The 25,857-nt window shown below is 40.7% G+C and overlaps 1 protein-coding gene across 1 annotated transcript in view; it reads left to right on the plus strand.

Moving 5' to 3' along the window:
- BHMT2 (betaine--homocysteine S-methyltransferase 2) overlaps positions 1-25,606 on the plus strand; it is a 28,048-nt gene extending 2,442 nt beyond the window's left edge. Inside the window, exons 2-8 of the mRNA XM_049766550.1 lie at positions 13,351-13,483; positions 15,388-15,479; positions 16,403-16,594; positions 18,477-18,624; positions 19,510-19,692; positions 19,956-20,184; positions 25,232-25,606. Coding sequence (XP_049622507.1) covers positions 13,351-13,483; positions 15,388-15,479; positions 16,403-16,594; positions 18,477-18,624; positions 19,510-19,692; positions 19,956-20,184; positions 25,232-25,313 — 1,059 coding nt within the window. The 3' untranslated portion in view covers positions 25,314-25,606. The remainder of the gene's footprint in view (positions 1-13,350; positions 13,484-15,387; positions 15,480-16,402; positions 16,595-18,476; positions 18,625-19,509; positions 19,693-19,955; positions 20,185-25,231) is intronic.
- Positions 25,607-25,857: the final 251 nt, after the last annotated feature.

The following is a 25,857-nucleotide window of genomic DNA, read 5'->3' on the forward strand; positions in this document are numbered from 1 at the left end:
AGAGAGATTACAGGGATTGAGGCACTTGTCTTACATATGACTGACCCTGGTTTAAATTCTAGCACTGCATGGTTTCCCAAGCATCACCAGGAGAGTCTGAGAACAGAGCCAAAAGTAAGTTTTGAACACTGCTGGATGTGACCCTCAAACAAAACAACAAGCAATAGAGTAGCATTATATTTTTTCTCCTCAGATGAAATTTGAGCCATTTATAAGACACATAGATATGCCATTCAAAGAAATTTAGTCTCTCTGCTAGCTCTTGTCATGGTGTATAAGAGCTGATCTTTGTGGAGATGGGTGAGTCACTGGCTTCTAGGTGCTAGGTGCAGCAATGGACTTTGTATGCACTTCATCAGGATACACAGAGAATAGAATCACAAGTAAGAGTAGATCAGTGCAGGCTTTGCTCTGGCAATAATGGCAGACAATTCAAAACCTGCCTAGGGAAGTGAGGATAAGGGAACACCTAAGACTAGTATTACAGATAAAGCCATAATAAACCTTCTACTTAGTTCTGTCTTTAGATGGTAATGAAGAAATTCTTCAAGCAACTTTCCAGTTCTTGTTTGGTTCAGACCAATTAACAGGACTGTGACAGTCATCCTGTTACAGAGACTACCCTGTTCACATATAATGTGCATCAATATTTTTCTCCTCTGGAGCTGTTTGATGTGTTAACATTGAATTTAATTTTTTTATCTTTATTTTTAAATATTTTTTATTTAAACACCTTGGTTACAAACATGACTGTGGTTGGGTTTCAGTCATATCAGATGGCACTCCCCCCCCATCACCAGTGCAACAGTCCCATCAACAATGACCCAAATATCCCTCCTCCCCTCCCCGCCCCTACCTGTACTCTAGACAGGCTTTCCACTTCCCTCATATATTCTCATTGTTAGGATAGTATGCAATGTGGTTATTTCTCTAACTAAACTGATGACTCTTTGTGGTGAGATTCATGAGGTCGATTGTAACGTCCAATCCTCCTCTCTTTTGTCTCTGAAAATTGTTGAGAAATTTCTTTCATTTTTCTTAAAACCCATAGATGAGTGAGACCATTTTTTTTATCTTTCTCTTTCTCTCTGACATATTTCACTCAGCATAATAGATTCCATGTACATCCATGTATTGGAAAATTTCATGACTTGATCTCTCTTGACGATTGCATAATATTCCATTGTGTTTATGTACCACAGTTTCTTTAGCAATTCATCTGCTGAAGGGCATCTTGGTTGTTTCCAGAGTCTTGCTATGGTAAATAGTGCTGCAATAAATATAGGTGTAAGGAAGGGGTTTTTGTATTGTATTTTTGTGTTCTACGGTATATTCCTATGAGTGGTATAGCTGGATCATATAGGAGCTCAATTTCCAGTTTTTGGAGGAATCTACATATTGCTCTCCAGAAAGATTGAACTAGTCAGCATTCCCACCAGCAGTGGATAGAGTTCCTGTCTCACCGCATCCCCGCCAACACTGCTTGTTCTCATTCCTTGTGATGTGTGCCAGTCTCTGTGGTGTGAGGTGGTACCTCATAGTTGTTTTGATTTGCATCTCCCTGATGATTAGTAACGTGGAGCATTTTTTCATGTGTCTTTTGGTCATTTGTATTTCTTCTTTATCAAAGAGTATGTTCATTTCTTCTCCCGATTTTTAATGGGATTAGATGTTTTTTTCTTGTAGAGTTCTGTCAGTGCCCTGTATATTTTGGATATTAGCCCCTTATCTGATGAGTATTAGGTGAATAGTTTCTCCCACATGGTGGGTGGGTCTTGTATCTTGGGCACTATTTCCTTCTAGGTGCAGAAGCTTCTCAGCTTAATATATTCCCATCTGTTAATCTCTGCTTTCACTTGCTTGGAGAGTGGAGTTTCCTCCTTGAAGCTGTCTTTAGTCTCAATGTTATGGAGTGTTACTACGTGTTGTTCTATATATCTTATGGTTTCAGGTCTGATATCAAGGTCTTTATCCATTTGGATTTTATCTTCGTACATGATGTTAGCTGGGGGTCTAAGTTCAGTTTTTTGCAAGTGGCTAGTCAGTTGTGCCAACACCACTTGTAGAAGAGGCTTTCTTTGCTCCATTTAGGACTACTTGCTCCTTAATCAAAGATTAGATGATTGTATGTCTGGGGAGCATTCTCTGAGTACTCAAGTCTATTCCACTGGTCTGGGGTCTGTCTTTATTCCAATACCAAGCTGTTTTGATAACTATTGCTTTGTAATACAGTTTAAAGTTGGGGAACATAATGCCTCCCATATTCTTTTTCCCAATAATTGCTTTGGCTCTTTGAGGGTGTTTATTGTTCCAAATGAATTTCAAAAGTGCCTGATCTACTTCTTTGAAGAATGTCATGGGTACCTTTAGAGGGGTTGCATTAAATCTGTACAATGCTTTGGGGAGTATTGCCATTTTAATGATGGCAATCCTGCCAATCCATGAGCAGGGTATGTGTTTCCATTACCATGTGTCCTCTCTTATTTCTTGGAGCAGGGCTTAATAGCTTTCTTTGTACAGGTCCTTCATGTCTTTGGTCAAGTTGACTCCAAGATATTTGAGTTTGTGTGGCCTAATGTGAATGGGATTGCCTTCTTGACTTCCTTCTCTTCCCTATCATTATTGGTGTATAAAAAGGCCATTGATTTTTGTGTGTTAATTTTGTAGCCTGCCACCTTGCTGTATGAGTTTATTGTTTCTAGAAGCTTTTTGGTAGAGTCTTTAGGGTTTTCTAAGTAGAGTATCATGTCATCTGCAAACAGCAAGAGCTTGACTTCTTCCTTTCCTATCTGGATTCCCTTGATATCTTTTTCTTGCCTGATCGCTATAGCAAGTACTTCCAGTACTTTATTGGAAAGGAGAGGTGAGAGCGGACAGCTTTGTCTTGTACCAGAATTGAGAGGAAAGGCTTTTAGTTTTTCTCCATTGAGGACAATATTTGCCATTGGCTTGTGGGAGATGACTTTAACTAGATTGAGAAAGGTTCCTTTCATTCGCATCTCGCTGAGAGTTTTTTTTTTTATCAAGAATGGGTGTTGGATTTTATCAAAAGCTTTCTCTGCATCTATTGATATGATCATGTGATTTTTATTTTTCTTCCTGTTGATGCTGTGTATGATGTTGATAAAATTATGGATGTTAAACCATTCTTGCATTCCTGGGATGAAACCTACTTGGTCATAGTGTATGATCTTCTTGATGATGCATTGGGTCCTATTTGCCAGGATTTTGTTGAAGATCTTTGCATCTGCATTCATCAGGGATATTGGTTTGTAATTTTCTTTTTTGGCAGCATCTCTGTCTGGTTTTGGTAACAAGGTGATGTTGGCTTCATAAAAGCTGTTTGGGAGTGTTCCCATTTTTTCAATTTCATAAAAGAGCCTGGCTAGGATTGGTAGTAGCTTCTCTTGAAAGGTTTGAAAGAATTCATTAGTAAATCCATCTGGCCTGAGCTTTTCTTTTTGGGTGGATGTTTGATTACAGTTTCAATTTCCTCAATAGTGATGGGGGTGTTTGGATATGCTACATCCTCCTTACTTAACTGTGGAAGGTTATAAGTGTCCAAGAATTTTTCCATTTCTTCTAGGTTCTCATGTTTAGTAACATAAAGTTTCTCAAAGTAGTCTCTGATTACCCTTTGGATCTCTGCAATATCTGTCATTCTCTCCCCCTTTTCATTTCTAATATGAGTTATCAGGTTTCTCTCTCTCTCTTTCTTTGTGAGTTTTGCCAATGGTTTATCAATCTTGTTTATTTTTTCGAAGAACCAACTTCTACTTTCGTTGATCTTTCGGATTGTTTTTTGGGTTTCCACTTCATTGATTTCTGCTCTCAGCTTTCTTATTTCCTTCTCTCTTCCTATTTGAGCACTTTCTAATTCTATGAGCTGCATCATTAAACAATTCAGGTAGGCCCCTTCTTCCTTCCTGATGTGTGCTTGCAAAGCTATAAATTTTCCTCTCAGGACCGCTTTTGCTGTGTCCCATAGATTCTGGCAGTTTGTGTCTTCATTATCATTTGCTTCCAGGAAAGTTTTGATTTCCTCTTTGATTTCATCTCAGACCCACTGGTTTTTCAGTAGCAGGCTCTTTAACATCCAGGTGTTAATGTTCTTCTGTGTCCCTTTGGAATTCACATATAATGTCAAAGCCTTGTGGTCAGCAAAGGTAGCCTGCAAGATTTCTTTTTTTTTTTTTTTGGTTTTTGGGTCACACCCAGCAGTGCTCAGGGGTTATTCCTGGCTCCAGGCTCAGAAATTGCTCCTGGCTGGCACGGGGGACCATATGGGATGCCGGGATTTGAACCGATGACCTCCTGCATGAAAGGCAAACGCCTTACCTCCATGCTATCTCTCCGGCCCCATCTTGCAAGATTTCTATCCTCTTGATTTTATGAAGGTATGTTTTATGTGTCAGCATGTAGTCTATCCTGGAGAATGACCCATGTACATTGGAGAAGAATGTGTATCCAGGTTTTTTGGGGTGGAGTGCCATATATATACACACTAGTCCTCTTTCTTCCATTACTCTTTTCAGGGCTAGTATGTTTTTGTTGGGTTTCAGTCTGGTTGACCTATCAAGTGTTGACAGGACAGTTTTGAGGTGCCCCATAATTATTGTGTTATTATTGATGTCTTCTTTCAGATTTGTCAGTAATTGTATTAGATAATTTGCTGGCCTCTCATTGGGTGCATATATGTTTAATAGTCTGATTTCTTCCTGTTGCACATATCCCTTGATTAGTACAGTGTCCATCTTTGTCCCTTACCACTTTTCTGAGTATAAAGTTGGTGTCATCAGATATTAATATGGCCACCCCAGCTTTTTTAAGGGTGTTGTTTGACTGGATGATTTTCCTCCAGCTTTTGATTTTGAGTCTATGTTTGTTCTGACTATTCAGATGTGTTTCTTGTAGGCAGCAGAAGGTTGGATTCATCTTTTGATCCATTTTGCCACTCTGTGTCTTTTAATTGGTGAATTTAGTCCATTGACATTGAGGGAGATGACTGTCATAGGATTTAATGTCATCTTTGTAGATAAGTTTGCTGTGTTTGTTGGTCTCTCTTGTCTTAAAGTAGACTTGTCAGTTTTTCCTTTAAGGCTCGTTTATCATCTGTGAAGTTTCTGAGCTGTTGTTTATCCATGAAGCTATGTATCCTTCCTTCAAACCTGAAGGTGAGTCGGGCTGGGTGCAGTATTCTCAGTGAGGCATTCATTTCATTCAGTCTCGTCACAATATCCCACCACTGTCTTCTGGCCTTGAGAGTTTCTTGTGACTTGTCTGCTGTAAGCCTTAGGGATGCTCCTTTGAATGTAATTTCCCTTTTTGATCTTACTGATTTCAGTATTCTATCTCTTTCTGTGGGATTTGTCATTGTAACAAGGATGTGTCTTGGGGTGTTTTTCTTTGGGTCTCTTTTAGCTGGTACTCTTTGGGCATGCAAGATTTGATTGCATGTAGTCTAACTCTGGGAGTATCTCTTTGATGCTGTCTTTGACAGTTGATTCTTCCTGGAGATCTCCTACCTGGGTCTCTGGGACTCCAATGATTCTTATGTTGTTTCTGTTGAGTTTATCAAAGACTTCTACTTTCATCTGTTCGCATTCCTTGAGTACCTTTTCCATTGCCTGTTCTTTTGTCTTAAGGTTCTTTTCCAATTTCTTCTTTTGTGTTGAGTTTTTCTATATTACATCTTCCAGTACTCCGATTCTCTTCTCAACTGCTGTTACCCTGCTGGCGAGACCATCCATTGAGGTTTTCAGTTGAGCTACCATGTTTTTCAGATCTGTTATTTCAGTTGGAGTTTTCTGATTTCTGTCTTTGTGTTCTGTTCAGATTGATCTACGCTTTCTTTGAGTTCTATAAACACCTTCCATATTTTAAGTTCCTTACCCGAGAGGTTAATCAGGTGGTTGGAATTTATTAGGTCGTCTGAGCTTTCATCTTCATTCTCTGTGCATGGTGTTTGCCTGTGAGGTTTGCCCATTGTCACGCTCGTAGTGTGGTTTTTCCTGCCTGTTGTGGTAGGGTTCGTTGGCTAGAAAGAGTGCGTGGCCACAAAGCGGAGTGGCTGCCCTCTCTGCGACCTCTAGATGACAGATTTTGGGGGGGTGCTTCCTAGGCCTCTGAGTAGAGCTTCAAGTATTCAGGGAAGACAGACAAGCAAAGCAAAGTGTTCCCTTCAAGTCCTCAGGGTCATTCAAGGCACAGCAGGAGGGCAAAGCCAGCCAAGAACACTCTGTAGTAGGCAGAATTGCCAGCAGGAATGCTGATGAAATCCAGTCTCAGGCGGCTGGAAGCACTATGGCCCAATTTGGCTTACATGCCCTTCTGACACCCATCAGAAATCAGCAGGAATCAGTGTGTGTACATCCCGATCCACCTCTGAAGCAGACAGGATCACCGGCAGGAACACTGATGAAATCCAGTCTCAGGCAGCTGAATACAGCATGACCCAAGAGGGCTTCTGCACCCTTCTGACTCCTGGCAGAAACCAGCAGGAATCAGTGTGTGTATGTCCTGACCCACCTCTGAAGCAGGCAGGATCACCGGCAGGAATGCAGATGAAATCCAATCTCAGGCAGCTCTGAAGCAGGCAGGATCACAGCAGGAACGCTGATGAAATCCAGTCTCAGGCAGCTTTGAAGCAGGCAGGATCACTGGCAGGAACGCTGATGAAATCCAATCTCCACTTCCTTGAGTTCTTTTTCCATTGTCTGATCATTTGTCTTAAGGTTCTTTTCCAATTTCTTCTGCTGTGTTGAATTTTTCTGTATCTCATCTTCCAGCACGCCGATTCTGTTCTCAGCTGCTGTTACCCTGCTGGCGAGGCCATCCACTGAGGTTTTCAGTTGAGCTACTGTGTTTTTCAGATCTGAAATTTTAGTTTGGAGTTTTCTGATTTCTGTCTTTGTGTTCTATTCAGATTGATCTATGCTTTCTTTGAGTTCTACAAACATCTTCCATATTTCTATTCTAAACTCCTTATCCGAGACATTAATTAGATGGTTGGAATTTTTTAGCTCATCTGCACTATTGTCTTCATTCTCTGTGCATGGTGTTTGCCTGTGAGGTTTCCCCACTGTCACGCTTGTAGTGTGATTTTTTTTCTGAGTGTTATGGTGGGGTTCATTGGTTAGAAAGAGTTAGAAAGGCTCTTCTGGAGCCTCTGGGAAAGCTATTTTTCTGGGTCCTTTTTGGCCTACTCCCAAGAGGTTCAGGAGACAGGACAGTGGAAAAACATGCACAGGCAACACTTATGGTTTCTCACATCGGGAACCACTGGGCGGGTGTAGATATTCCCAGCCTGATGTCACAAACATGGGACTTGCCTTTGTGCAGAATACTGCAGATAGCCCATTTTCATGGTTGGACACAGTTCCTTGGCGTTCCGGCCCTTGGATGAACCTCTGGGAGAGCTATTTTTCTGGGCCCTTTTCAGCCCACTCCCAAGAGGTTCAGGAGACAGGACAGTGGAAAAACATGCACAGACAACACTCACAGTTTCTCACAGTCGGGAACCACTGGGCGGGTGTAGATATTCCCAGCCTGACGTCACAAACAGGGGACTTGCCTTTCTGCAGAATACTGCGGATAGCTGGTTTTCATGGTCGGACACAGTTCCTTGGCATTCTGGCCCTTGGATGAGCCTCTGAGAGAGCTATTTTTGGGGGGCCCTTTTAGGCCCACACCCAAGAGGTTCAGGAGAAAGGACAGTGGAAAAACACGCACAGGCAACACTTACAGTTTCTCACAGTCAGGAACTACTGGGCGGGCATAGATGCCCTTTTTCATTTCTAATACAAGTTATCAAGTTTTTCTCTCTCTTTCTTTGTTAGTTTTGCTAATGGTCTATCAATCTTGTTTATTTTTTTCGAAAAAACAACTTCTACTTTCGTTGATCTTTCTGGTTGTTTTTTGGATTTCCACTTCATTGATTTCTGCTCTCAGCTTTCTTATTTCCTTCTCTCTTCCTATTTTTGGGTCCTTTTGTTGAGCATTTTCTAATTCTATGAGCTGCATCATTAAGCTATTCAGGTAGGCCCCTTCTTCCTTCCTGATGTGCGCTTGCAAAGCTATAAATTTTCCTCTCAGTACTGCTTTTGCTGTGTCCCATAAGTTCTGATAGTTTGTGTCTTTATTGTCATTTGTTTCCAGGAACCTTTTGATTTCCTCCTTGATTTCATCTCGGACCCACTGGTTATTGAGCATGAGGCTGTTTAACTTCCAGGTGTTAAAGTGTTTCTTCTGAGTCCCTTTGGAGTTCACAAATAATTTCAGAGCCTTGTGGTCAGCGAAGGTAGTCTGCAAAATTTCTATCCTCTTGATATTATGGAGGTATGTTTTATGTGCCAGCATGTAGTCTATCCTGGATAATGTGCCATGTACATTGGAGAAGAATGTGTATCCAGGTTTCTGGGGATGGAGTGTCCGATATATATCTACTAGGCCTCTTTCTTCCATTTCTCTTTTCAGGGCTAGTATATTCTTGTTAGGTTTCAGTCTGGTTGACCACTGTTGACAAAGCCATGTTGAGGTCCCACACAATAATTGTGTTGTTATTGATATTATTTTTCAGATTTTTCAACAATTGTATTAAATATTTTGCTGGCCCCTCATTCGGTGCATATATGTTTAGGAGAGTTATTTCTTCCTGCTCTACATACCCCTTGATTAATACAAAATGTCCATCTTTGTCCCTTACAACTTTACTGAGTATAAAGTTTGCATCATCTGATATTAGTATGGCCACTCCAGCTTTTTTATGGGTGTTGTTTGCTTGGATAATTTTCCTCCAGCTTTTTATTTTGAGTCTATGTTTGTTCTGACTATTCAAGTGTGTTTCTTGTAGGCAGCAGAAGGTTGGATTGAGTTTTTTTTTTTATCCATTTAGCCACTCTGTGTCTCTTAACTGGTGTATTTAGTCCATTGGCATTGAGAGAAAGAATTGTCCTGGGATTTAATGCTATCTTTATATCAAAACTTGGTGTGTCTTTTGGTCAGTCTTGTCTTAAAGTAGGTCTTTCAGTTTTTCTCTTAAGAATGGTTTTGAGTCTGTGAAGTTTCTGAGCTGTTGTTTGTCTGTGAAACCATGTATTCTTCCTTCAAACCTGAAAGTGAGTTTTGCTGGGTACAGTATTCTAGGTGAAGAATTTATTTCATTGAGTTTTGTCACTATGTCCCACCACTGCTTTCTGGCCTTTAGTGTTTCTGGTGACAGGTCTGCTGTAAATCTCAAGGATGTTTCCTTGAATGTAATTTACCTTTTTGATCTTGCTGCTTTCAGAATTCTGTCTCTATCTGTGGGATTTGTCATTGTGACTAGGATGTGTCTTGGGGTATTTTTTCTGGGGTCTCTTTTAGTTGGTACTCTTCAGGCATGCAGGATTTGATCGCATATATTCTTTAACTCTGGAAGTTTCTTTTTAATGATGTTCTTGACCGTTGATTCATCCTGAAAATTTTCTTCCTGGGTCTCTGGGACTCCAATGATTCTTAAGTTGTTTCTGTTGAGCTTATCATAGACTTCTATTTTCATCTGTTCCCATTCTTTGACTAATTTTTCCATTGTCTGTTCATTTGCTTTAAGTTTTTTTCCCAATCTCTCCCGCTGTATTGAGTTATTATTTATCTCATCTTCCACAGCACTAATTTTATTCTCAGCTTCTGTTACCCTCTTGGAGAGCTTATCCATTTTGTCATTCAGTTCATTTACTGAGTTTTTCAGGCCTGTTATTTGACCTGTTATTTCAATTTGGAGTTTTCTGATTTCTGTCTTCATATTTTCTTGGTTCTTATTAGTGTTCTGTTCAACTCAATCCATGGGTTTTTTGAGTTCTTTGAACATCTTCCATATTTCTTGTCTAAACTCCTTATCTGAGAGACTGATTAGTTGGTTGGCCATTTTCTGGTAATCAGAATTGTCATTTTTATTCTCTATGTCTGATGCTGGCCTGCATTGTTTCCCCATTGTCACATTTGTATTTTGGGTTTTTCTATGTGTTGTGGTAGTATTCATTGGCTAAATGATGTGTGCAGCCACACTCCTCTGACTCTGCCCTTTCTGGGTGGGTCGACTCGCCTCCAAGGAAGGGGAGCCCTCCATGGATGAAGCCTCACACAGGATCAAATCTTAGGTCTGAGCACGCAGCAGAGAAGACAGTCCAGAGAGAAATGCTGGGCTTCAGTGATCCAACACAGTTTCTAGTGTGATTTTTTTCTTCTTGTTGCAGTGGCGTTCTTTCATTAGGAAGAGTGCATGGCTGCATAGTGAAGCAGAGCCTCTGGGAGAGTGAATTTTCTGGGCCCTTTTTGGCCCACTCCCAAGAGGTTCAGGAAACAGGACAGTAGACAAACACACAAGGCAGCACTCAAGTCAGGAACCACTGGGCAGGCATAGACTTTTCCCAGCCTGGTGTCACAAACAGGGGACCTGACTTCTGCGAATTACTGCTTATAGCCAGTTTTTACATTTGGAAGCAGTTCCTTAGCGTTCTGGCTTGTGAATGAGCCTCTGGGAGAGCAAAATTTTTGGGCCCTTTTCAGCCCACTCCCAAGAGGTTCAAGAGACAGGACAGAAGACCTGAATTTAATTCTTAACAGTTAACTTAATTAAAGTGTATTTGATTTTCAAGATAAAATTTTATGACTCTACCTTGATTTTTCTGGAGTCCTCTCAGCATCTATTTATTATAGAGTACTGAATGAATGAATCTGTTGACCCATTGGTTTTCCCTAAGGGATCTAGAGTTTGAACTTCTTGAGGACAGGGACCTTGTCTCGAATAAATTCCTACATTTATCACCTTTTTTAGAGTACTACTTTAAACACAGGAAGAGCTAACTCAAAATGTATGGCTTAAATTATTTCTTATGTTTTCAAAGAAGAAAAGTTAAAAAATTGATTACATTATTTGGTGAGGGGAGTGGAAATGAGAATCATGGTAAATTTTATCCTTTCTTCTACATTCAGCTAAAACTCATCTTTACAAATAAACTATGAGGAACTAACCAGAATGAAGATCTCACTGTGTCAAAACAGTATATATACTTATTACAGTAAATAAATTGGGCTCCAGGCCATTTCCTTCCACAGGAGCATGGAGATGTGGTGTAATAGCCTGATATTTAGGCTTCTGTGCATCGTTCCAATATGCCTTCTTTGAAGATTTACCTGGTTCAAAGGATAACTTAAGACTTTTCTCCCCATTTATGCTAAAATGAATTGGGGGTAGGGGGAGGAAGAAAATGATGTTTAAATATTGAACCCAGGGCCATACAGGTCTAAGGCAAGGAATTTACTGCTTTACACGTCATACAATCTAGCCTTGTTTATGTTATTTTTTTCTTTTTTTTTTCTTTTTTTTTTTTTTGGTCTTTGGTTTTTGGTTCACACCCTGCAACACTCAGGGGTTACTCCCGACTCTGCACTCAAAAATCATACCTGGCTGGCTCAGGGGACCATATGGGATGCTGGAATTCGAACCACCGTCCATCCTGGATTGGATGTATGCAAGATAAACGCCCTACCACTGATATTTGTATACCAACCTTGTATTTTTAAAGGCTGCTATAGTCTTCACAGGAAAAATAGGATCTTCAATGGAGGCATTTGAAATTTTTGTATAGGATTTAGGGAAGGTGTTGAAAAGATGACCCTTCACCAAAAACCTAGAGGAAGTGAGAGGATGAATTTTGCTGGTATCTGGTAGAAGGAGATGTGTCAAAACTCATTGGCCTAAACTAACTGTTCAACTCCAACATCTTATTTAAATTATGAGGTGGGTGAATGGAAAGGAAGTAAAATAGAAAGAGGATAGATTAGAAATTTAGAAAATATAAAGTCTTTTTTAAAAAGCCTAGCTCTGTGACCTTTCTGAATATCTTTCCTTGTTTATAAATGGGAATATAAACTCCCAGGCCCAGCACACAGAGCTGTTGGGTGTATCAAACAACATCAAGTCCAGGAACAAGCTGGAAAATGTGGGACATAATTATGAAACGCTGTGTCACTGTGGTCAGTGACTTACACAAAGAAGTTCATTTTTCTCACTAAGATTCTGTCAATCCACAGTGACGCAAACCAGTCCAGTTGCCTCAGCACCAAATGTATGTCTGTCTGCTAGGTGATGGCTATACTTCCAGAGTTTCTCTTGATGTTCCAGTCACCAGGGGGGAAAGGACCAAGGTGAAGGGAGGATACTTTTATGTCAGGAAAACAACACTTTTCCAGAAATTTCAGCAGACTTCCATTTAGGTCTTAGTGTGGAGCACAGTGCCATGTGATTCTTCTAGCAGTAAAGGGGTCTGAGCTGCTTTGTTTTTGTTTTTAAACAAGGGACATTTTCCTCCAAAAGAAACGTAAAATGAAAATGTAAAATCACCCCATACACCATATCTTCAACCCCAGATAAGTGAGTCTAAAGCAGAGTCACTGCACGAAATATTCCAGACCAGGCTGAGGGTGAAATCAGGTATTCTGGCAATCTTCTACCTCATATCAAGAGCGAGTTGCAAAAAATAAATAAATAAAAGAGCGAGTTGCCTGCCAGAATAGCCCGTCTTTATTGAATACAGAGACCACCTCCTGGTGGGGGAGTAAGGACAGAGTAAAGACAGATAGCTCCGTCCAGTCCAGGTTTACATGTAAGACAATCTCTATTTGGGGGGGGGGGGGTGAAACCAAGTTGTAAACAAAAAGATACAAAGAAACCAGGGGTGAGCTTTGTTTTGGATAAAACAAGATATAATCAAACATGGATCTATACGGTATATTCAACCTTCCAAAAAATCTTTACTCTTGGGCCCGGAGAGATAGTACAGCAGTGTTTGCCTTGCAAGCAGCCGATCCAGGACCAAAGGTGGTTGGTTCGAATCCCGGTGTCCCATATGGTCCCCCGTGCCTGCTAGGAGCTATTTCTGAGCAGACAGCCAGGAGTAACCCCTGAGCAATGCCGGGTATGGCCCAAAAACCAAAAAAAAAAAAAATCTTTACTCTTAGTCATGGATAGTTTTAACAAAAGTAGAAATATATGAATACATATTAACACCTTTCCTAAAATTAGAACTTTTTGGACTGAAGAGAGAGAGAGAGAGAGAGAGAGAGAGAATATAGCAGATATGGTGATTGTCTTGCAAGAGGCCAACCTGGGTTCAACCCCTGGTATGTCAAATGGTCCTCAGAGACCACCAATAGTATACCCGAATGCAGAGCCTAGAGTAAGCCCTGAGCACCACAGGTGTGGCCCCAAAACACCTAAATAAAGGTTATTATTTAAAATAATTTATAAAATAACAATATTTAAAACTTTTTAAGGAAAAGAAGAAAGGGATTTTGCTTTGTCTTCCCCAGGGTATTTTGGAACGACTGGATGGAGGAGAGGTGGTAGTCGGAGATGGGGGCTTTCTCCTGTGTCTGGAGAAGAGAGGCTATGTGAAGGCTGGCCTGTGGACTCCAGAGGCGGTGGTGGAGCATCCAGAAGCAGGTAGGAGCCTCCTTCCACCGAGTGTTGATGAGGCTGACATTTTCCAGAATAAACTCTGACTGAGAAATGATAAAGAAATACTAAGGACTATTTTACCTGCCAAAATAGTCATGGAATGGAGACAGTTACAGACATCACCTAAGCAAATAGATAGCACACCCCAATTTTTTCCACTCTTCTCCTTATAAGAAATATTAAAATAAGCATTTTAATATTTGTTTTTTGAATATTTACCATGTAGATATTCAAGAGTTTTCCTAAATGTAGTAATACAGTTCCTTTCTTCAAAAACCTACAAGTGATATTATATCACAATGGCTGGTAAATACGGTGGTAACCACCACCAGTCCCAGGACAGAGACAATTAGATAGCCAGGTTCTATTGAGAGAGGGGAAAGGACCAAGAAAGAAATCCAGGGGCTCAGAGTAATAAATAGCACAGCAGGTAGGGTGTTTGCCTTGCATGTGGCCTATTTGGGTTCAATTCCTGGCATCCCATATGGTCCCCTGAGTCTACCAGGGGCGATTTCTGAGCACAGAGCCAGGAGTAACCCCTGAGCACTGCCAGGTGTGGTCCAAAAACAAACAAACAAATAAAGCAAAAAAACAAAAACAACAACAACAACAATAAAAATATATATAATTTGGTTGTTTTAGGGACACACTTAGTAGTGCTTAAGGCTTACTCCTGGCTCTGTGCTTAGGGATCACGCTTGATACTTGAAGGACCAGATGAGGTCAAGCTGGGGATCAAGTCCCTGTGGGCTGTGTTAAAGCAAGTTCCTATCTGCTGTCCTATATTTTGTTGAACCCCAAAACTTTTTTTACCTCAGTTTTCTAGCTTTAAAGAAAAACAACAAAAAGAGGGGCTGGCTAGAATGATAGTCTAAGTGCATGTGGCCAAACCCAGTTAGACACCCCAGGCTTATGTGATCCCACATCATTAGGAGCAACCTTGGAGGGGTCCCAGCACACCATTCTCCTCCTCCTGAGCACCACTTTGAGATTCCCCCCCCCCAAAAGAAAAGGAAAGTGTCAGAGGAAGAAACTAATAAGGTTAGTCTGAACTGTCAAATTAAAACTTACCTTCTAGTTTTACACTTCTTTATGTATGTGTTACTCTCCTGAAGTAGAAAATAAAGACAAACGGTAAAATGGGTGACTCAGGATACAAACTAGAACTTTGAGCTCCAGACTTGACTCACAAAGGTGTAGGTATCTGACTGCTGGTATCTCTAAGATCAATTTTTTCTTGCCCCCACACTGGGGCCTGACATGCGTTGGCTGTGAGCATTCAATAGTGTGCACTTCAGAAATGCCTCACATCTCTTAGGTATTATTAATTTGACGGATGCCAAAGTATCATCTCTCTGGGACAGGAAGCTTTCATTTGGTCCTAGAACTTTCCCTTTTAATTTTAGACCTTTTCTTGTAAAACAGAAAGTACTGCAAGAACAAGGAATGGCATTAGGAATGGGGAAATTAGGTATGAAGATTAATAAAGAAATTTGTGACAAGACAAGGAGACCTCCCAGATTGTGTCACTCCAGCTGTTTATTCTGAGGTGGGCTTGTTCAGCAATCTTCCATGTAAATTCTGCCCACTCTGAGAATTTTCTCATGTGTTATCAGGTTTGTCTGGTGCTAGGTATAAGTAGATCAGCTCCATCCTTTACTGGTAAAGTAATGAACCAACTCAGGACTCTAAAAGTATCAAGTTGGCTACAGTCTGCTACTTTCTGTCCTTGAATTTAACTGACCATCATCTAATGTTTCTATAATTGCTGGGTTTGTAATTGTGTGTAACTGAAAGAGACTGAAATTGGTAAGCAACTGCTGCTAAAGGTAATGGCTTCTCTGATTTTTTTTTTCTTTTAAACTTCAACTGTAACAACTACTTTGAAGTTCGTCAACTTCATGTTGAATTCCTGAGAGCAGGGGCAAATGTCATGCAGACTTTCACCTTTTCTGCCAATGAAGACAATATGGAAAGCAAGGTAAACTAGAATACTACTGTATGAGGAGGAAGGCATGTAGTATGCATTTGTAATAGTAACATTTTGGTGGAAAACTCTGGAATTGACTTGATACCAAACTTTATTACAATTGTCGCCTAAGCCATCTTAAGTAATCACAGATAAATTTATAATTGGCTTATACTGTCTCATAAGCAAGAAATGTGAAAAAATAGAGCTAGGCAAAATTGGCTGTTGAAATTGGCTGTTGGTTCAGCATGGGCCACCCTACTATGCATTATTATTACTTTTAGTGAAGAACACTTTATATATACTCTTTTTACTTTCTCTATTCATGTTATTTTCTAACTCACTCATCTGTAGACAGGGTAGTCCTAAGAAACACAACACTGAGCTAGCAATGAGAATTGGGTTTGGTATCCAACTTTGCCACATATTGGTTATATGACTTCTAGAGAAGTCTTTCACTGCATGGCTTTCTCTGCAAAATGAAAATTGCTTACCCTGTACCCCATCAGATTATATAACAAAAGAGGGTAGTGAGAAATTCTGTAGTTTCCTGAGATATTCTGAAAAGAGGTTAATATTCAGAAAGAAACATTGTGCCCGTGTATTTATGCAGCTAACATTTGTTGAGTACCTATTATAATTCATTCTTGTTGCTAAATGAGAAAATGACATAAAAGCACAGACTCCAGTCTGGAGAGACTCACAGTTTCATGTGGGAGGCAAATAAATGTTTATTACAATCCAGAGTAATAAGTACAATGAGGGAAGTACATGCTCCCTGGTAGTAGAAAGACCAACTCCATGGCTCTGTCCAAATTGCAGTGTGAGCAAGTTGTTTTCACTCATCTAAGTTGCTTGTAGACTCTTTGTTCTTTTTGCAATTTTACCTGTGTAATGTCAGATTCATTCTCTGAAGTCTTGGTCTCTGACCTCAGTGGGAAGCTGTAAATGCTGCTGCCTGTGATCTTGCAAGAGAAGTGGCTGACAGAGGCGAAGCTCTGGTAGCTGGAGGGATCTGCCAAACATCCATTTACAAACGTCACAAAGATGAGGCCAGAATTAAAAGGCTCTTCCAGCTCCAGCTTGATGTGTTTATTAGAAAAAATGTGGACTTCTTGATTGCTGAGGTAAGCCCACTGCTAGGGAGAAAGGTTGAAACCCATTTAGGCCAATTTACCACTTTCCTATGGGTTGGCCTGCCTTTTACCCTCTTTGCCTCTGTGCAATTGGTCAAAGGTTTATTTAATGCTCTCTAGTCAAGGCCAGTATTCTCTCATCTGCATGCTAGGTTTTTCATGAAACCAAAGTACAGACCCAAGAGAGCCTGACTATAGCTTGTGGTTTTCTAAAATTAACTAACTCTTTGGGACCTGACCGTGTAGGGTAAAAGGAATAAAGTAGTGACTTAGGGAACTTTTTCTTTAAATAATAAAGTAGGGCTGGAAGAACCTATAAAAAAAAAAAAAAAACCTCTCTAGAAGTTCTGAGAGAGTAGTATGTCTAGGTCAAGGTGTGCCTCCTGACTTCTGCAGGCCTATTCTCAGTCAAAAGTCATTCCTTCCTCTACCCTCCCCAGACCTTAATGCCTCATTCTTTTGTTTTTTATTCAAGCTATGTGAGTGATAATTAAAAAAAATTTTTTTTGAAAAAAAAAAGAAGTAATTGGCCACTCATTGGACATGAAGACATAGAACATTCCAGTCCTTCCATCTCCAAATATTAAACAGCCCTCACTCCTCATTTCCCATCACAATGGCTACCAAGTGGAATCAGGCTATGTCTTTGCCCTAATCAAGGACTAACTACTGCAATTTCCCCAACCACTTTAGTCAATTTATGACAGCATTATGTCATCATCAGTCTTCCCCAGTGCAGGACTATCCCATGCCTGACTTGCCCATACGAAAACCATCATCTGTAGAATTTCTGGCCTCTCTGTTCTTCAGGTGACTGGACACATGTTGGTACTGAACTTTGCTTTGAAGCTGGCTCTCATTCTTCAAACACAGATTTTTGCAAACTTTGTTTTCTTAAGCCAAGAGGGAACACTTGGGAAAATTTTCCTGACTTTCCTCCACTTAAACTTTCTATTTTGACACTGAAAAGGGCTCCTGAGAAGCACTTCTAAAATGGTATGGGTTTACCAGAGATGGACTCAATTCATTATTTATTAAAAGGCAACAAAGCAAATAGACAAATATAAATAAAAACAAAAATATCTCTCTGTTATCACCAAAGAACCCCTCACACACTCTGCCTTAGAATTCCCATATGAAAAAATTATAGTTATTTCCTTTTTTGCACTATAAAACACACACACACACACACATATATATATATATATATATATATATATATATATATATATATATATATTACCTAAAGTAAATATAAAAATACCTAGAGGTACCAGAGAAATAGCACAGGGGTAAGGTAATACATACATGCCCCCAACTCCACTGTGCTCTCTGGTACCACATTCTGACCAGCATTTCCAGGTGTAACTTTGGTGGTCCCTGGCACTACAGGACTCAAGCAACATTGGATCCTTGGACCCTTGTTTTAAATTATAGGTCTCCGAGGGTTTAAAGAACAAAATAGCTTGCTTTGAAAGATAATCATGATGAAACTCTTGGGTTCATTTTTTTAGAGTTTGTCCATTCTATAAAACGTGCATCCAACATAGAATCATGCACACTTTGGTGGTTTTGGGTGAAGTAACTGTACCATTATACACCATCATAATCATGTCACCTAAACTACAATAAAAAGATAAATTATAGAGCTGGAGTGATAGTACAGTGATTAGAGTGTTTACCTTGCAAACAACTGACCCAGGTTTAATCTCCTGCATCGCATCTTTTCCCCAAGCCTGCCAGGAGTAATTCCTGAGTGCAGAAACAGGAATAACCCCTGAGCACTGCCAGGTATGGCCCCTACCCCCCCCAAAGATAAATTATAGGGGCTTGAGAGTACACCTATACTGTCTTTTTGTCCCTCCTCTCGTAGTATTTTGAGTATGTTGAAGAAGCTGTGTGGGCTGTAGAAGTCTTAAAGGAATCAGGTAAACCAGTGGCAGCTACGATGTGCATTGGCCCAGAGGGAGATATGCATGGAGTAGCCCCGGGAGACTGTGCTGTTAAGCTGGTGAAGGCAGGTAATGTGGAATCATGATGTGGTAAGTGTTGAATTAAAATATAAAATATAGGGCCCGGAAAGATAGCACAGCAGCGTTTGCCTTGCAAGCAGCCGATCCAGGACCAAAGGTGGTATATATATATATACATATATATATATATATATATATATATATATATATCTTATATTATATAAAATATAATGTTGGTGAGACCTTCCAGGCACCGTGCCTTTAGTCCCTTCAGCCAGAGTCTGAAGAGACTGGGTAACATCAGGGAAATAATTCACAAGCAGTCAGTTAAAGTTTCATCAGAGTCAACTCACTTTATTCCATGGCTTTTCTGTGCCATTAGTCTGCTATCTGCTTTCTTTTCCAAGCAGCTTCTCACTGATTTTCTTCTGGCTCTCTGCCTTTTTTGATACCAGATTCTTTTATCCTTTATTTAAAACAGCCTGTCTATTATAGGTATGGGCGGGTCTCGTCAACCAGAAGTTAGGGAAACAGGAGGTTGGGGGAAGGGATACCTTACAGTAAGAAGTTACCTTATTGTTCATAAAAGTTTATTAAATAATGCCCAAGCTAGGGCCGGGCGGTGGCACAGCGGAGGACGAACTGTGGTTCTATCCCCAGGCGTCCCCCAAGCCAGGAGAGATTTCTGAGCGAATAGCCAGGAGTAACCCCTGAGCGTCACCAGGTGTGGCCCAAAAACCAAAATAATAAAAATGATAACAACAACAACAACAACAATACCCAAGCTTGTTTGGAAGGGAAAGCATTCACTGGAATTTGCCTCCTGGTCTCTAAAACCTGAGCAATAAAACTGGATAGCTCATCTCGACTGTGCCTCTCAATTATTAACAAACAGAAAGAAGCAAATATGTAAAATGTAGTCCTCCCTTCCAGGGGCTTCCATCATTGGCGTGAATTGTCGTTTTGGCCCTGAAACCAGCTTGAAGACAGTGGCGCTCCTAAGAGACGGTCTGCAGAAGGCGGGGTTGAAGGCCCATCTGATGGTGCAGTCCCTGGGATTCCACATGCCCGACTGTGGCAAGGGAGGGTTTGTGGATCTCCCTGAATATCCTTTTGGTAAGCTCAGAAGCATATTTGGAGAGCCTTGTGATTGGTCTTCTGGCAAAACAGAAGTGACTCTACAAAAGAAAGGCAGTCCAATCTTGCAAGATGGCTATAGGCCAAAACAATAAAGTCAACTAAAAATGAACTAGTTGAAGAATAATCTAAAACTTATCACTTTTAAAGGCGGGTTAGGATGGGGTGGGGCACACTCTTATAAGAGCCTTTGTCATTTGAAATGAAAGATGGGTACAAAAGCTGTAACTGTTATGATGCAGGCCTGGAACCCAGAGTCGCCACCAGATGGGATATTCAGAAATACGCCCGAGATGCCTACAACCAGGGGGTCAGGTTCATCGGCGGCTGCTGTGGCTTTGAGCCCTACCACATCAGGGCCATCGCAGAGGAGCTGGCCCCAGAAAGGGGCTTTTTGCCACCAGCGTCCGAAAAACATGGCAGCTGGGGGAGTGGTTTGGACATGCACACCAAACCGTGGATTAGAGCCAGGTAGGTAATTTTAAAATTAATCTTAATACCTTCCTTTAATCTCATTATATGTTACATTGCATATGTATTTGCATGACAATTAAACTCCACAAAGCATACAAGTGTATAAAAATAAAATTTCTCCTAATAACAATGCCACCCCATTCTCACAGGTAAGAATTTAGCTGGAAATCTTGGACCCTTTGGTTTTGTCTTTATCAATTTAAAACAATAGTTACCCTAAAGAACTTAAATCTCATGATGTTCTTTCTGTCAGTTCTTCCACAGCTTTGGGGGGGGGGGTGTTTGTTTATGTTTGGGGTCACACCAAACAGTTTTCAGGTATCATTCCAGGCTCTATACTCAGGAATCACTCCTGGCAGGCTCAGAGGACCATATGGGGTACTGAGTTTCAAAACCAGGTTGGCCATTATGCAAAGCAAGCACCCTACCCACTGTACTATCACTCTGGCCTCTTCTGCATATTTGACTTATTCCATTTTTGTTTCTTCTTTCGATTATCTTCTGACAATTGAATTTTTTACTTAAACACCTATTTTTTATCCATCCATTTGAGTCAATATCTTTGTCTTCTCTCTGTAAAAGAATTGATTTCCGGGGCTGGAGAGATAGCATGGAGGTAAGGTGTTTGCCTTGCATGCAGAAGGACAGTGGTTCGAATCCCAGCATCCCATATGGTCCCCTGAGACTGCCAGGAGTGATTTCTAAGCGTAGAGCCAGAAGGAACCCCTGAGCACTGCTGGGTGTGACCCAAAAACTAAAAAAAAAAAAAAAAAAAAGAATTGATTTCCTTTGGCTCTCTCTACCCTGCCCATCCCCCATGCTACCCTCAACATCTACTGCTTGGTTTCATTGCTTTTACTTTATATTGGTTTATTACCATGATGTTCTGCTTTATGATTATGATCCATACTTCTACATTTTGCCTGTAGATTTATTGCAAAATGCAAAAGCTAGTGAATAACATGTATGATGTTATTATAATCGTCACATTAAACAAGAAGAATTCATGAAATATGATCACAGCACAAGTTTATTTTTCTCTCTATGTCCCATTAGATCTACTCAATGGGTGAATTACTCACATATCCTACAACTTCTTTTCTCCTTAGTGGTTAAGTAGAGGTTTGATATCAACTAGTGCTCAGGAGCTGTTCTTGGCTTTGTGCTCAGAAGTCACCTCTGCCTAGGCTCAATGAATCATAAATAATGCCAGAGTTCAAAAGAGTTGGCTTCAAGCAGGGGAAGAAAAATGACCTCCTGTTCTATCTCTCTGGCCCTTCCCAGAACTTTTTCTTTTTTTATTTTTTTCCCCAGAACTTCTTTAGGGACTTTTAGGTAAGATAACTTGACTTACCGTATTTTCCGGCGTGTAAGACGACTTTTGAAACAAAAAAAGTCAACCGAAAATCGGGTTATACGCCAAGTATATCCCGAAAAATGTTTCAATATGCCGCTAAACAAAAATTGTCTGAATATTGCCACAAAACGAATTTTCCAATTTGATCCTGCACCAATCCCTGCAAGACTGCTCGGACCGCCTCTCTAACTCAGCCAATACAAGCAGGCTTTTTATGCATGCAAATTAGACAATGTTCTGGACCCAAATCTACACTGTGGAAAGCCTGCTCAGATTGGCCAGAGTCAGAGAGGAAGTCTATTACAGTATAACAGTATTACAGTATAACCTCTGAACCTTTGCTTGTTGTGATTGGCTTACTGTGGTACATACAGTTGCAGCATAGGAATGTTCTGTCTGATACAGCGAATATAGGCCTAAACCTATGTTTCAACTGCAAAATTAGGGAGTCGTCTTATATGCCGGCAAGTACGGTAGCTATTATAGTTCAAAAATTTAAAACATTCAGTTAAATATAAAATGAAACCTTGAAATATATTTAAAAACTAACATTTTCCTTATTTTTCAGTAAAGGTCTTCTGTGGGGACAAGACCCCAGAAAGGCCATTTGAATCATCTGAGCCTCTGTTTCTCACCCTCTGTTCCATCTCTTTAACCCATATTCCTCATCATGGTGTCTGGACTTTTCAGATTCTAAACCTAAGGGGAGTGGGTTGATGAAAAGGATAGTCACATTACTGCTTGACTGGCACCCTAATAAGAAGATTGACTGTCATCCTAGTCCTGGTCCTGACCATCTGAACCAGCCTTTCCCTGACATCCTGCTCCTGTCCCAGTTCTTCTATCTCTGCTGCTTTGCCCTCAGGTCTTGGCTTTTTCAGCATATCACCCAGATACTTCCATTGAGGGAGGTCACATTGTCCTTCTTGATGGCCACATTTTAAATAACTCTAGGATGATGATCCTGTTAGGTTAAAAACTAACTAAGGAAGCCCTCCCCTCTTCCTGGGTGCAGACTTGCTCCTAGAGGGTAGCTCCCCCACACTCCATGCTTACAAGCAAGACAGCTGTGTCTGAGCTGATTTTCCAATGGAGAGCCAAGTCAGGCTCTCACAGGTTCAGTTTCACATTCTTTTTTCTGACCATGGCCCTCTTCTGATCTTATTTCCTTTCTGTGCCTCCATTCACTTTCCCCTCTCTCCTTCCAACCCCCTACCCCATTCTACTGGTGGCCCCATATGTGATTTTACCTGTCACCCCCCTGGGAATATTCTAAGGCATCCCAAATTTTATTATTTTTTAAAGAAGTTTATTGATTGATTGGTTGGTTTTGGGGCCACACCCAGCAATGCTCAGGAGTTACTCCTGGCTCTGTGCTCAGAAATCACTCCCAACAAGCTCGGGAGACCATATGGGATGCCGGAAATCAAACTGGTCCATCCCAGGTTTTGTGGGTCCCTGTTCGGGTGCCATTATGTTGCAAGTCAGTCCCTGAAGAGGTTGACTGATGGAGGGATGGAAGATGAGGCCTTTCTCTTCCAGCTCAGAGCATGCGTCTGCCACCCTGTCTAGCCGACGGTTCTGAGGTGAAACGGCGGGTAAACAGCTCGCAGACAGTCAGGCTTGTGGAAATATTAGCTTTATTCGGTGGACAAGACTGAAGTCCAAAGACTCAGCCTCAGTTCCAGCAAAAAAGCCCCCCCCCCCTCCCGCCTTCCACAGACCCTTGTTTTTATCCCCCAGAATCAGGTACCACCCAATGGTGGGATCAGATACCACCCAATGGTGGAAGCAGAATCAGGTACTACCCTAGGGTGGGGGCAGAATGCCAGGTCACACCCTAGGGTAGGGCACAATCACCAATCAGGTTAGGGTGAGTAACATAGTAATCCCCTAAAATATTTACATACACAACACCAGGTATACCTAATGCAAGGCAAATATTTGCCTTACAGCTGTGCTATCTCTCTCCAACCCTGGAGTTCCAAATTTTAGAAAAAATGTCATTCTATAGATATTCCTAAAACTCTAAGCTTGCAAAATTTTATTACAAGGGAACTTAGAAATAGAATTTCTGATATTTTCATCATTCAAAGATATGGACTTGGGGCCGGAGAGATAGCATGGAGGTAAGGCGTTTGCCTTTCATGCAGAAGGTCATCGGTTCAAATCCCGGCGTCCCATATGGTCCCCCGTGCCTGCCAGGAGCAATTTCTGAGCATGAAGCCAGGAGTAACCCCTGAGCACTGCCGGGTGTGACCCAAAAAAAAACACACACAAAAAAAAGATATGGACTTGTTTATTATTTTATAATCAGAAAATTGTTATTACTATAATTTTACCCTTGAGACTCAAGGATATATTACAGTGGGTAGGGTAATTGCCTTACACATAGCTGACCCAAGTTTGAGCCCTAGCACCCAATATGGACTTCCACACCAACAAGGAGTAATCCCTGAGTGTACAGCCAGAAGTAAGGCTAAGTACTTCTGGATGTGACTAAAAAATAAATCAAAACCAAAAATATTATACTTAATCTTTAACAAAAAGCTCTATGACAAACCTTTGCACTCTGTTTCTCTCTCACTCTCTGTTTTGTTTGTTTGTTTTGGTTGGTTGGAGGGACATACCCAGAAGTATGCAGGGTTTACTCCTGACTCTGTACTCAAGGATTAATCCTGCCTGGCCCAGGGGACCATATGTGGTGCCAGAGTTTGAACTCAGGTTGGCCGTGTGCAAGGCAAATGCCCTAGCTGCTGTACTATTGCTCTGGCTCCTGCTCCCTTTATTTTGTCTAAAAATGAGAAAATATGATGACTGATTTCTTTGTTTCTACTCATAGTTATTTCTCAAAGAATTATTTCTTTTTTATATATATTTTTAATCACTCCTCATCCTTTTTATAATCACTCCACGTGTTTAAAAATCACTCCAAGCATATTAATGTACATGGGGTGCCAGGCCTCGAACCTGAGTGGTTCAGCTTGCTAGGCAAGCACCTTTCCACTAAGCTAGGGCTCTGGCCCCAAAGAATTATTTCTTATTTCATTAAAAGCCATATTCCAGACCAGGTCTGTGACTCTATAGCAGGGCATTTGTCTTGCATGTGTGATGCATCAGGTCTGATCCTTGCTTCTGTAAGAATAATTAATTAGTTAACTAAATTTTATAAACTTCTTCAGTACAGAAGATCTTCAGGGGTGTGAGCACATCCTTTGCATTCATGAGGTCTGAATTCAATCCCCCACTGCATGAACATTGCCAAGAGCAACCATCTCCAAGCACCACCAGGTGTGAACCAAAATAAAACAAGTATCATCATATATTTATAACTACTATAAAATATAGACTAGAGGTACAAAGTTGCTTCTAAAACTTCCAGGCTCAATATAATCCATGAAACATGTAAAATTTAAACACAAATGCTTTTTCTGAAATGTAGCAAAAATACTGCAAGTGAGGACAGGAACGTGAAAAAGGCTCTTGGCAAGAAAAGGTATGGACGTTATTTGTCTTTCTGTATGCTAGCACTCAACCTGATCTACTTGCCAGATTTCCATATATTTAGCAAATAAACATATTTTTAAATAAACATAACATTAAATAGACACATTTATATGTATATATAGTATATTGGACTTCAAAGCTAGGAATGACTCTTTTTATTACTTATTGTTTTAAATGCAGGGCTAGACGTGAGTATTGGGAAAATCTGCTGCCAGCTACAGGCAGACCTTTTTGTCCTTCTCTCTCAAAACCGGACGCCTAAGGAATAAGAAAGTAGCAGTGAAGGAGAAATGAAGGAGTGGCGATGGAGTAATGAAGGAGTAATGAAAGAAAACTCGGAAAGAACATTAACAAAGAAAATCCCTGGGGCATCCCATCTGGAGCCTTGATCCTCATTGGTCCACTTGCTACCTCAGTGGTTCAACATCTAATGTGCTACATTCTGTGCTTCTGTTTTGTGCTCCTGCTGTGAATAAACTAATTCTATACTAAAGCAATGTTCCTGATTTTCATAAATGACTTACATAATGACTCCAAAGGCAATCCCAAAGACAAGCAGGAAATATTGAAATAATTGTACAACTCTCACATCATTGCTTCAAAGGTAACTTTACTTAAGTGTCATGTCCTAGAGCAGGAGCGATAGCACAGTGGTAGGGTGTTTGCCTTGCACACGGCAGATCCAGGACGGACCTGGTTGTATCCCTGGTGTACTATATGGTCCCCCTAGCCAGGAGCAATTTCTGAGCGCATAGCCAGGAATAACCCCTTAGTGTCACTGAGTGTGGCCAAATATATATAAATAT

This window comes from Suncus etruscus, chromosome 2, assembly GCF_024139225.1.
Source record: "Suncus etruscus isolate mSunEtr1 chromosome 2, mSunEtr1.pri.cur, whole genome shotgun sequence".
Taxonomy (NCBI): Eukaryota; Metazoa; Chordata; class Mammalia; order Eulipotyphla; family Soricidae; genus Suncus; species Suncus etruscus.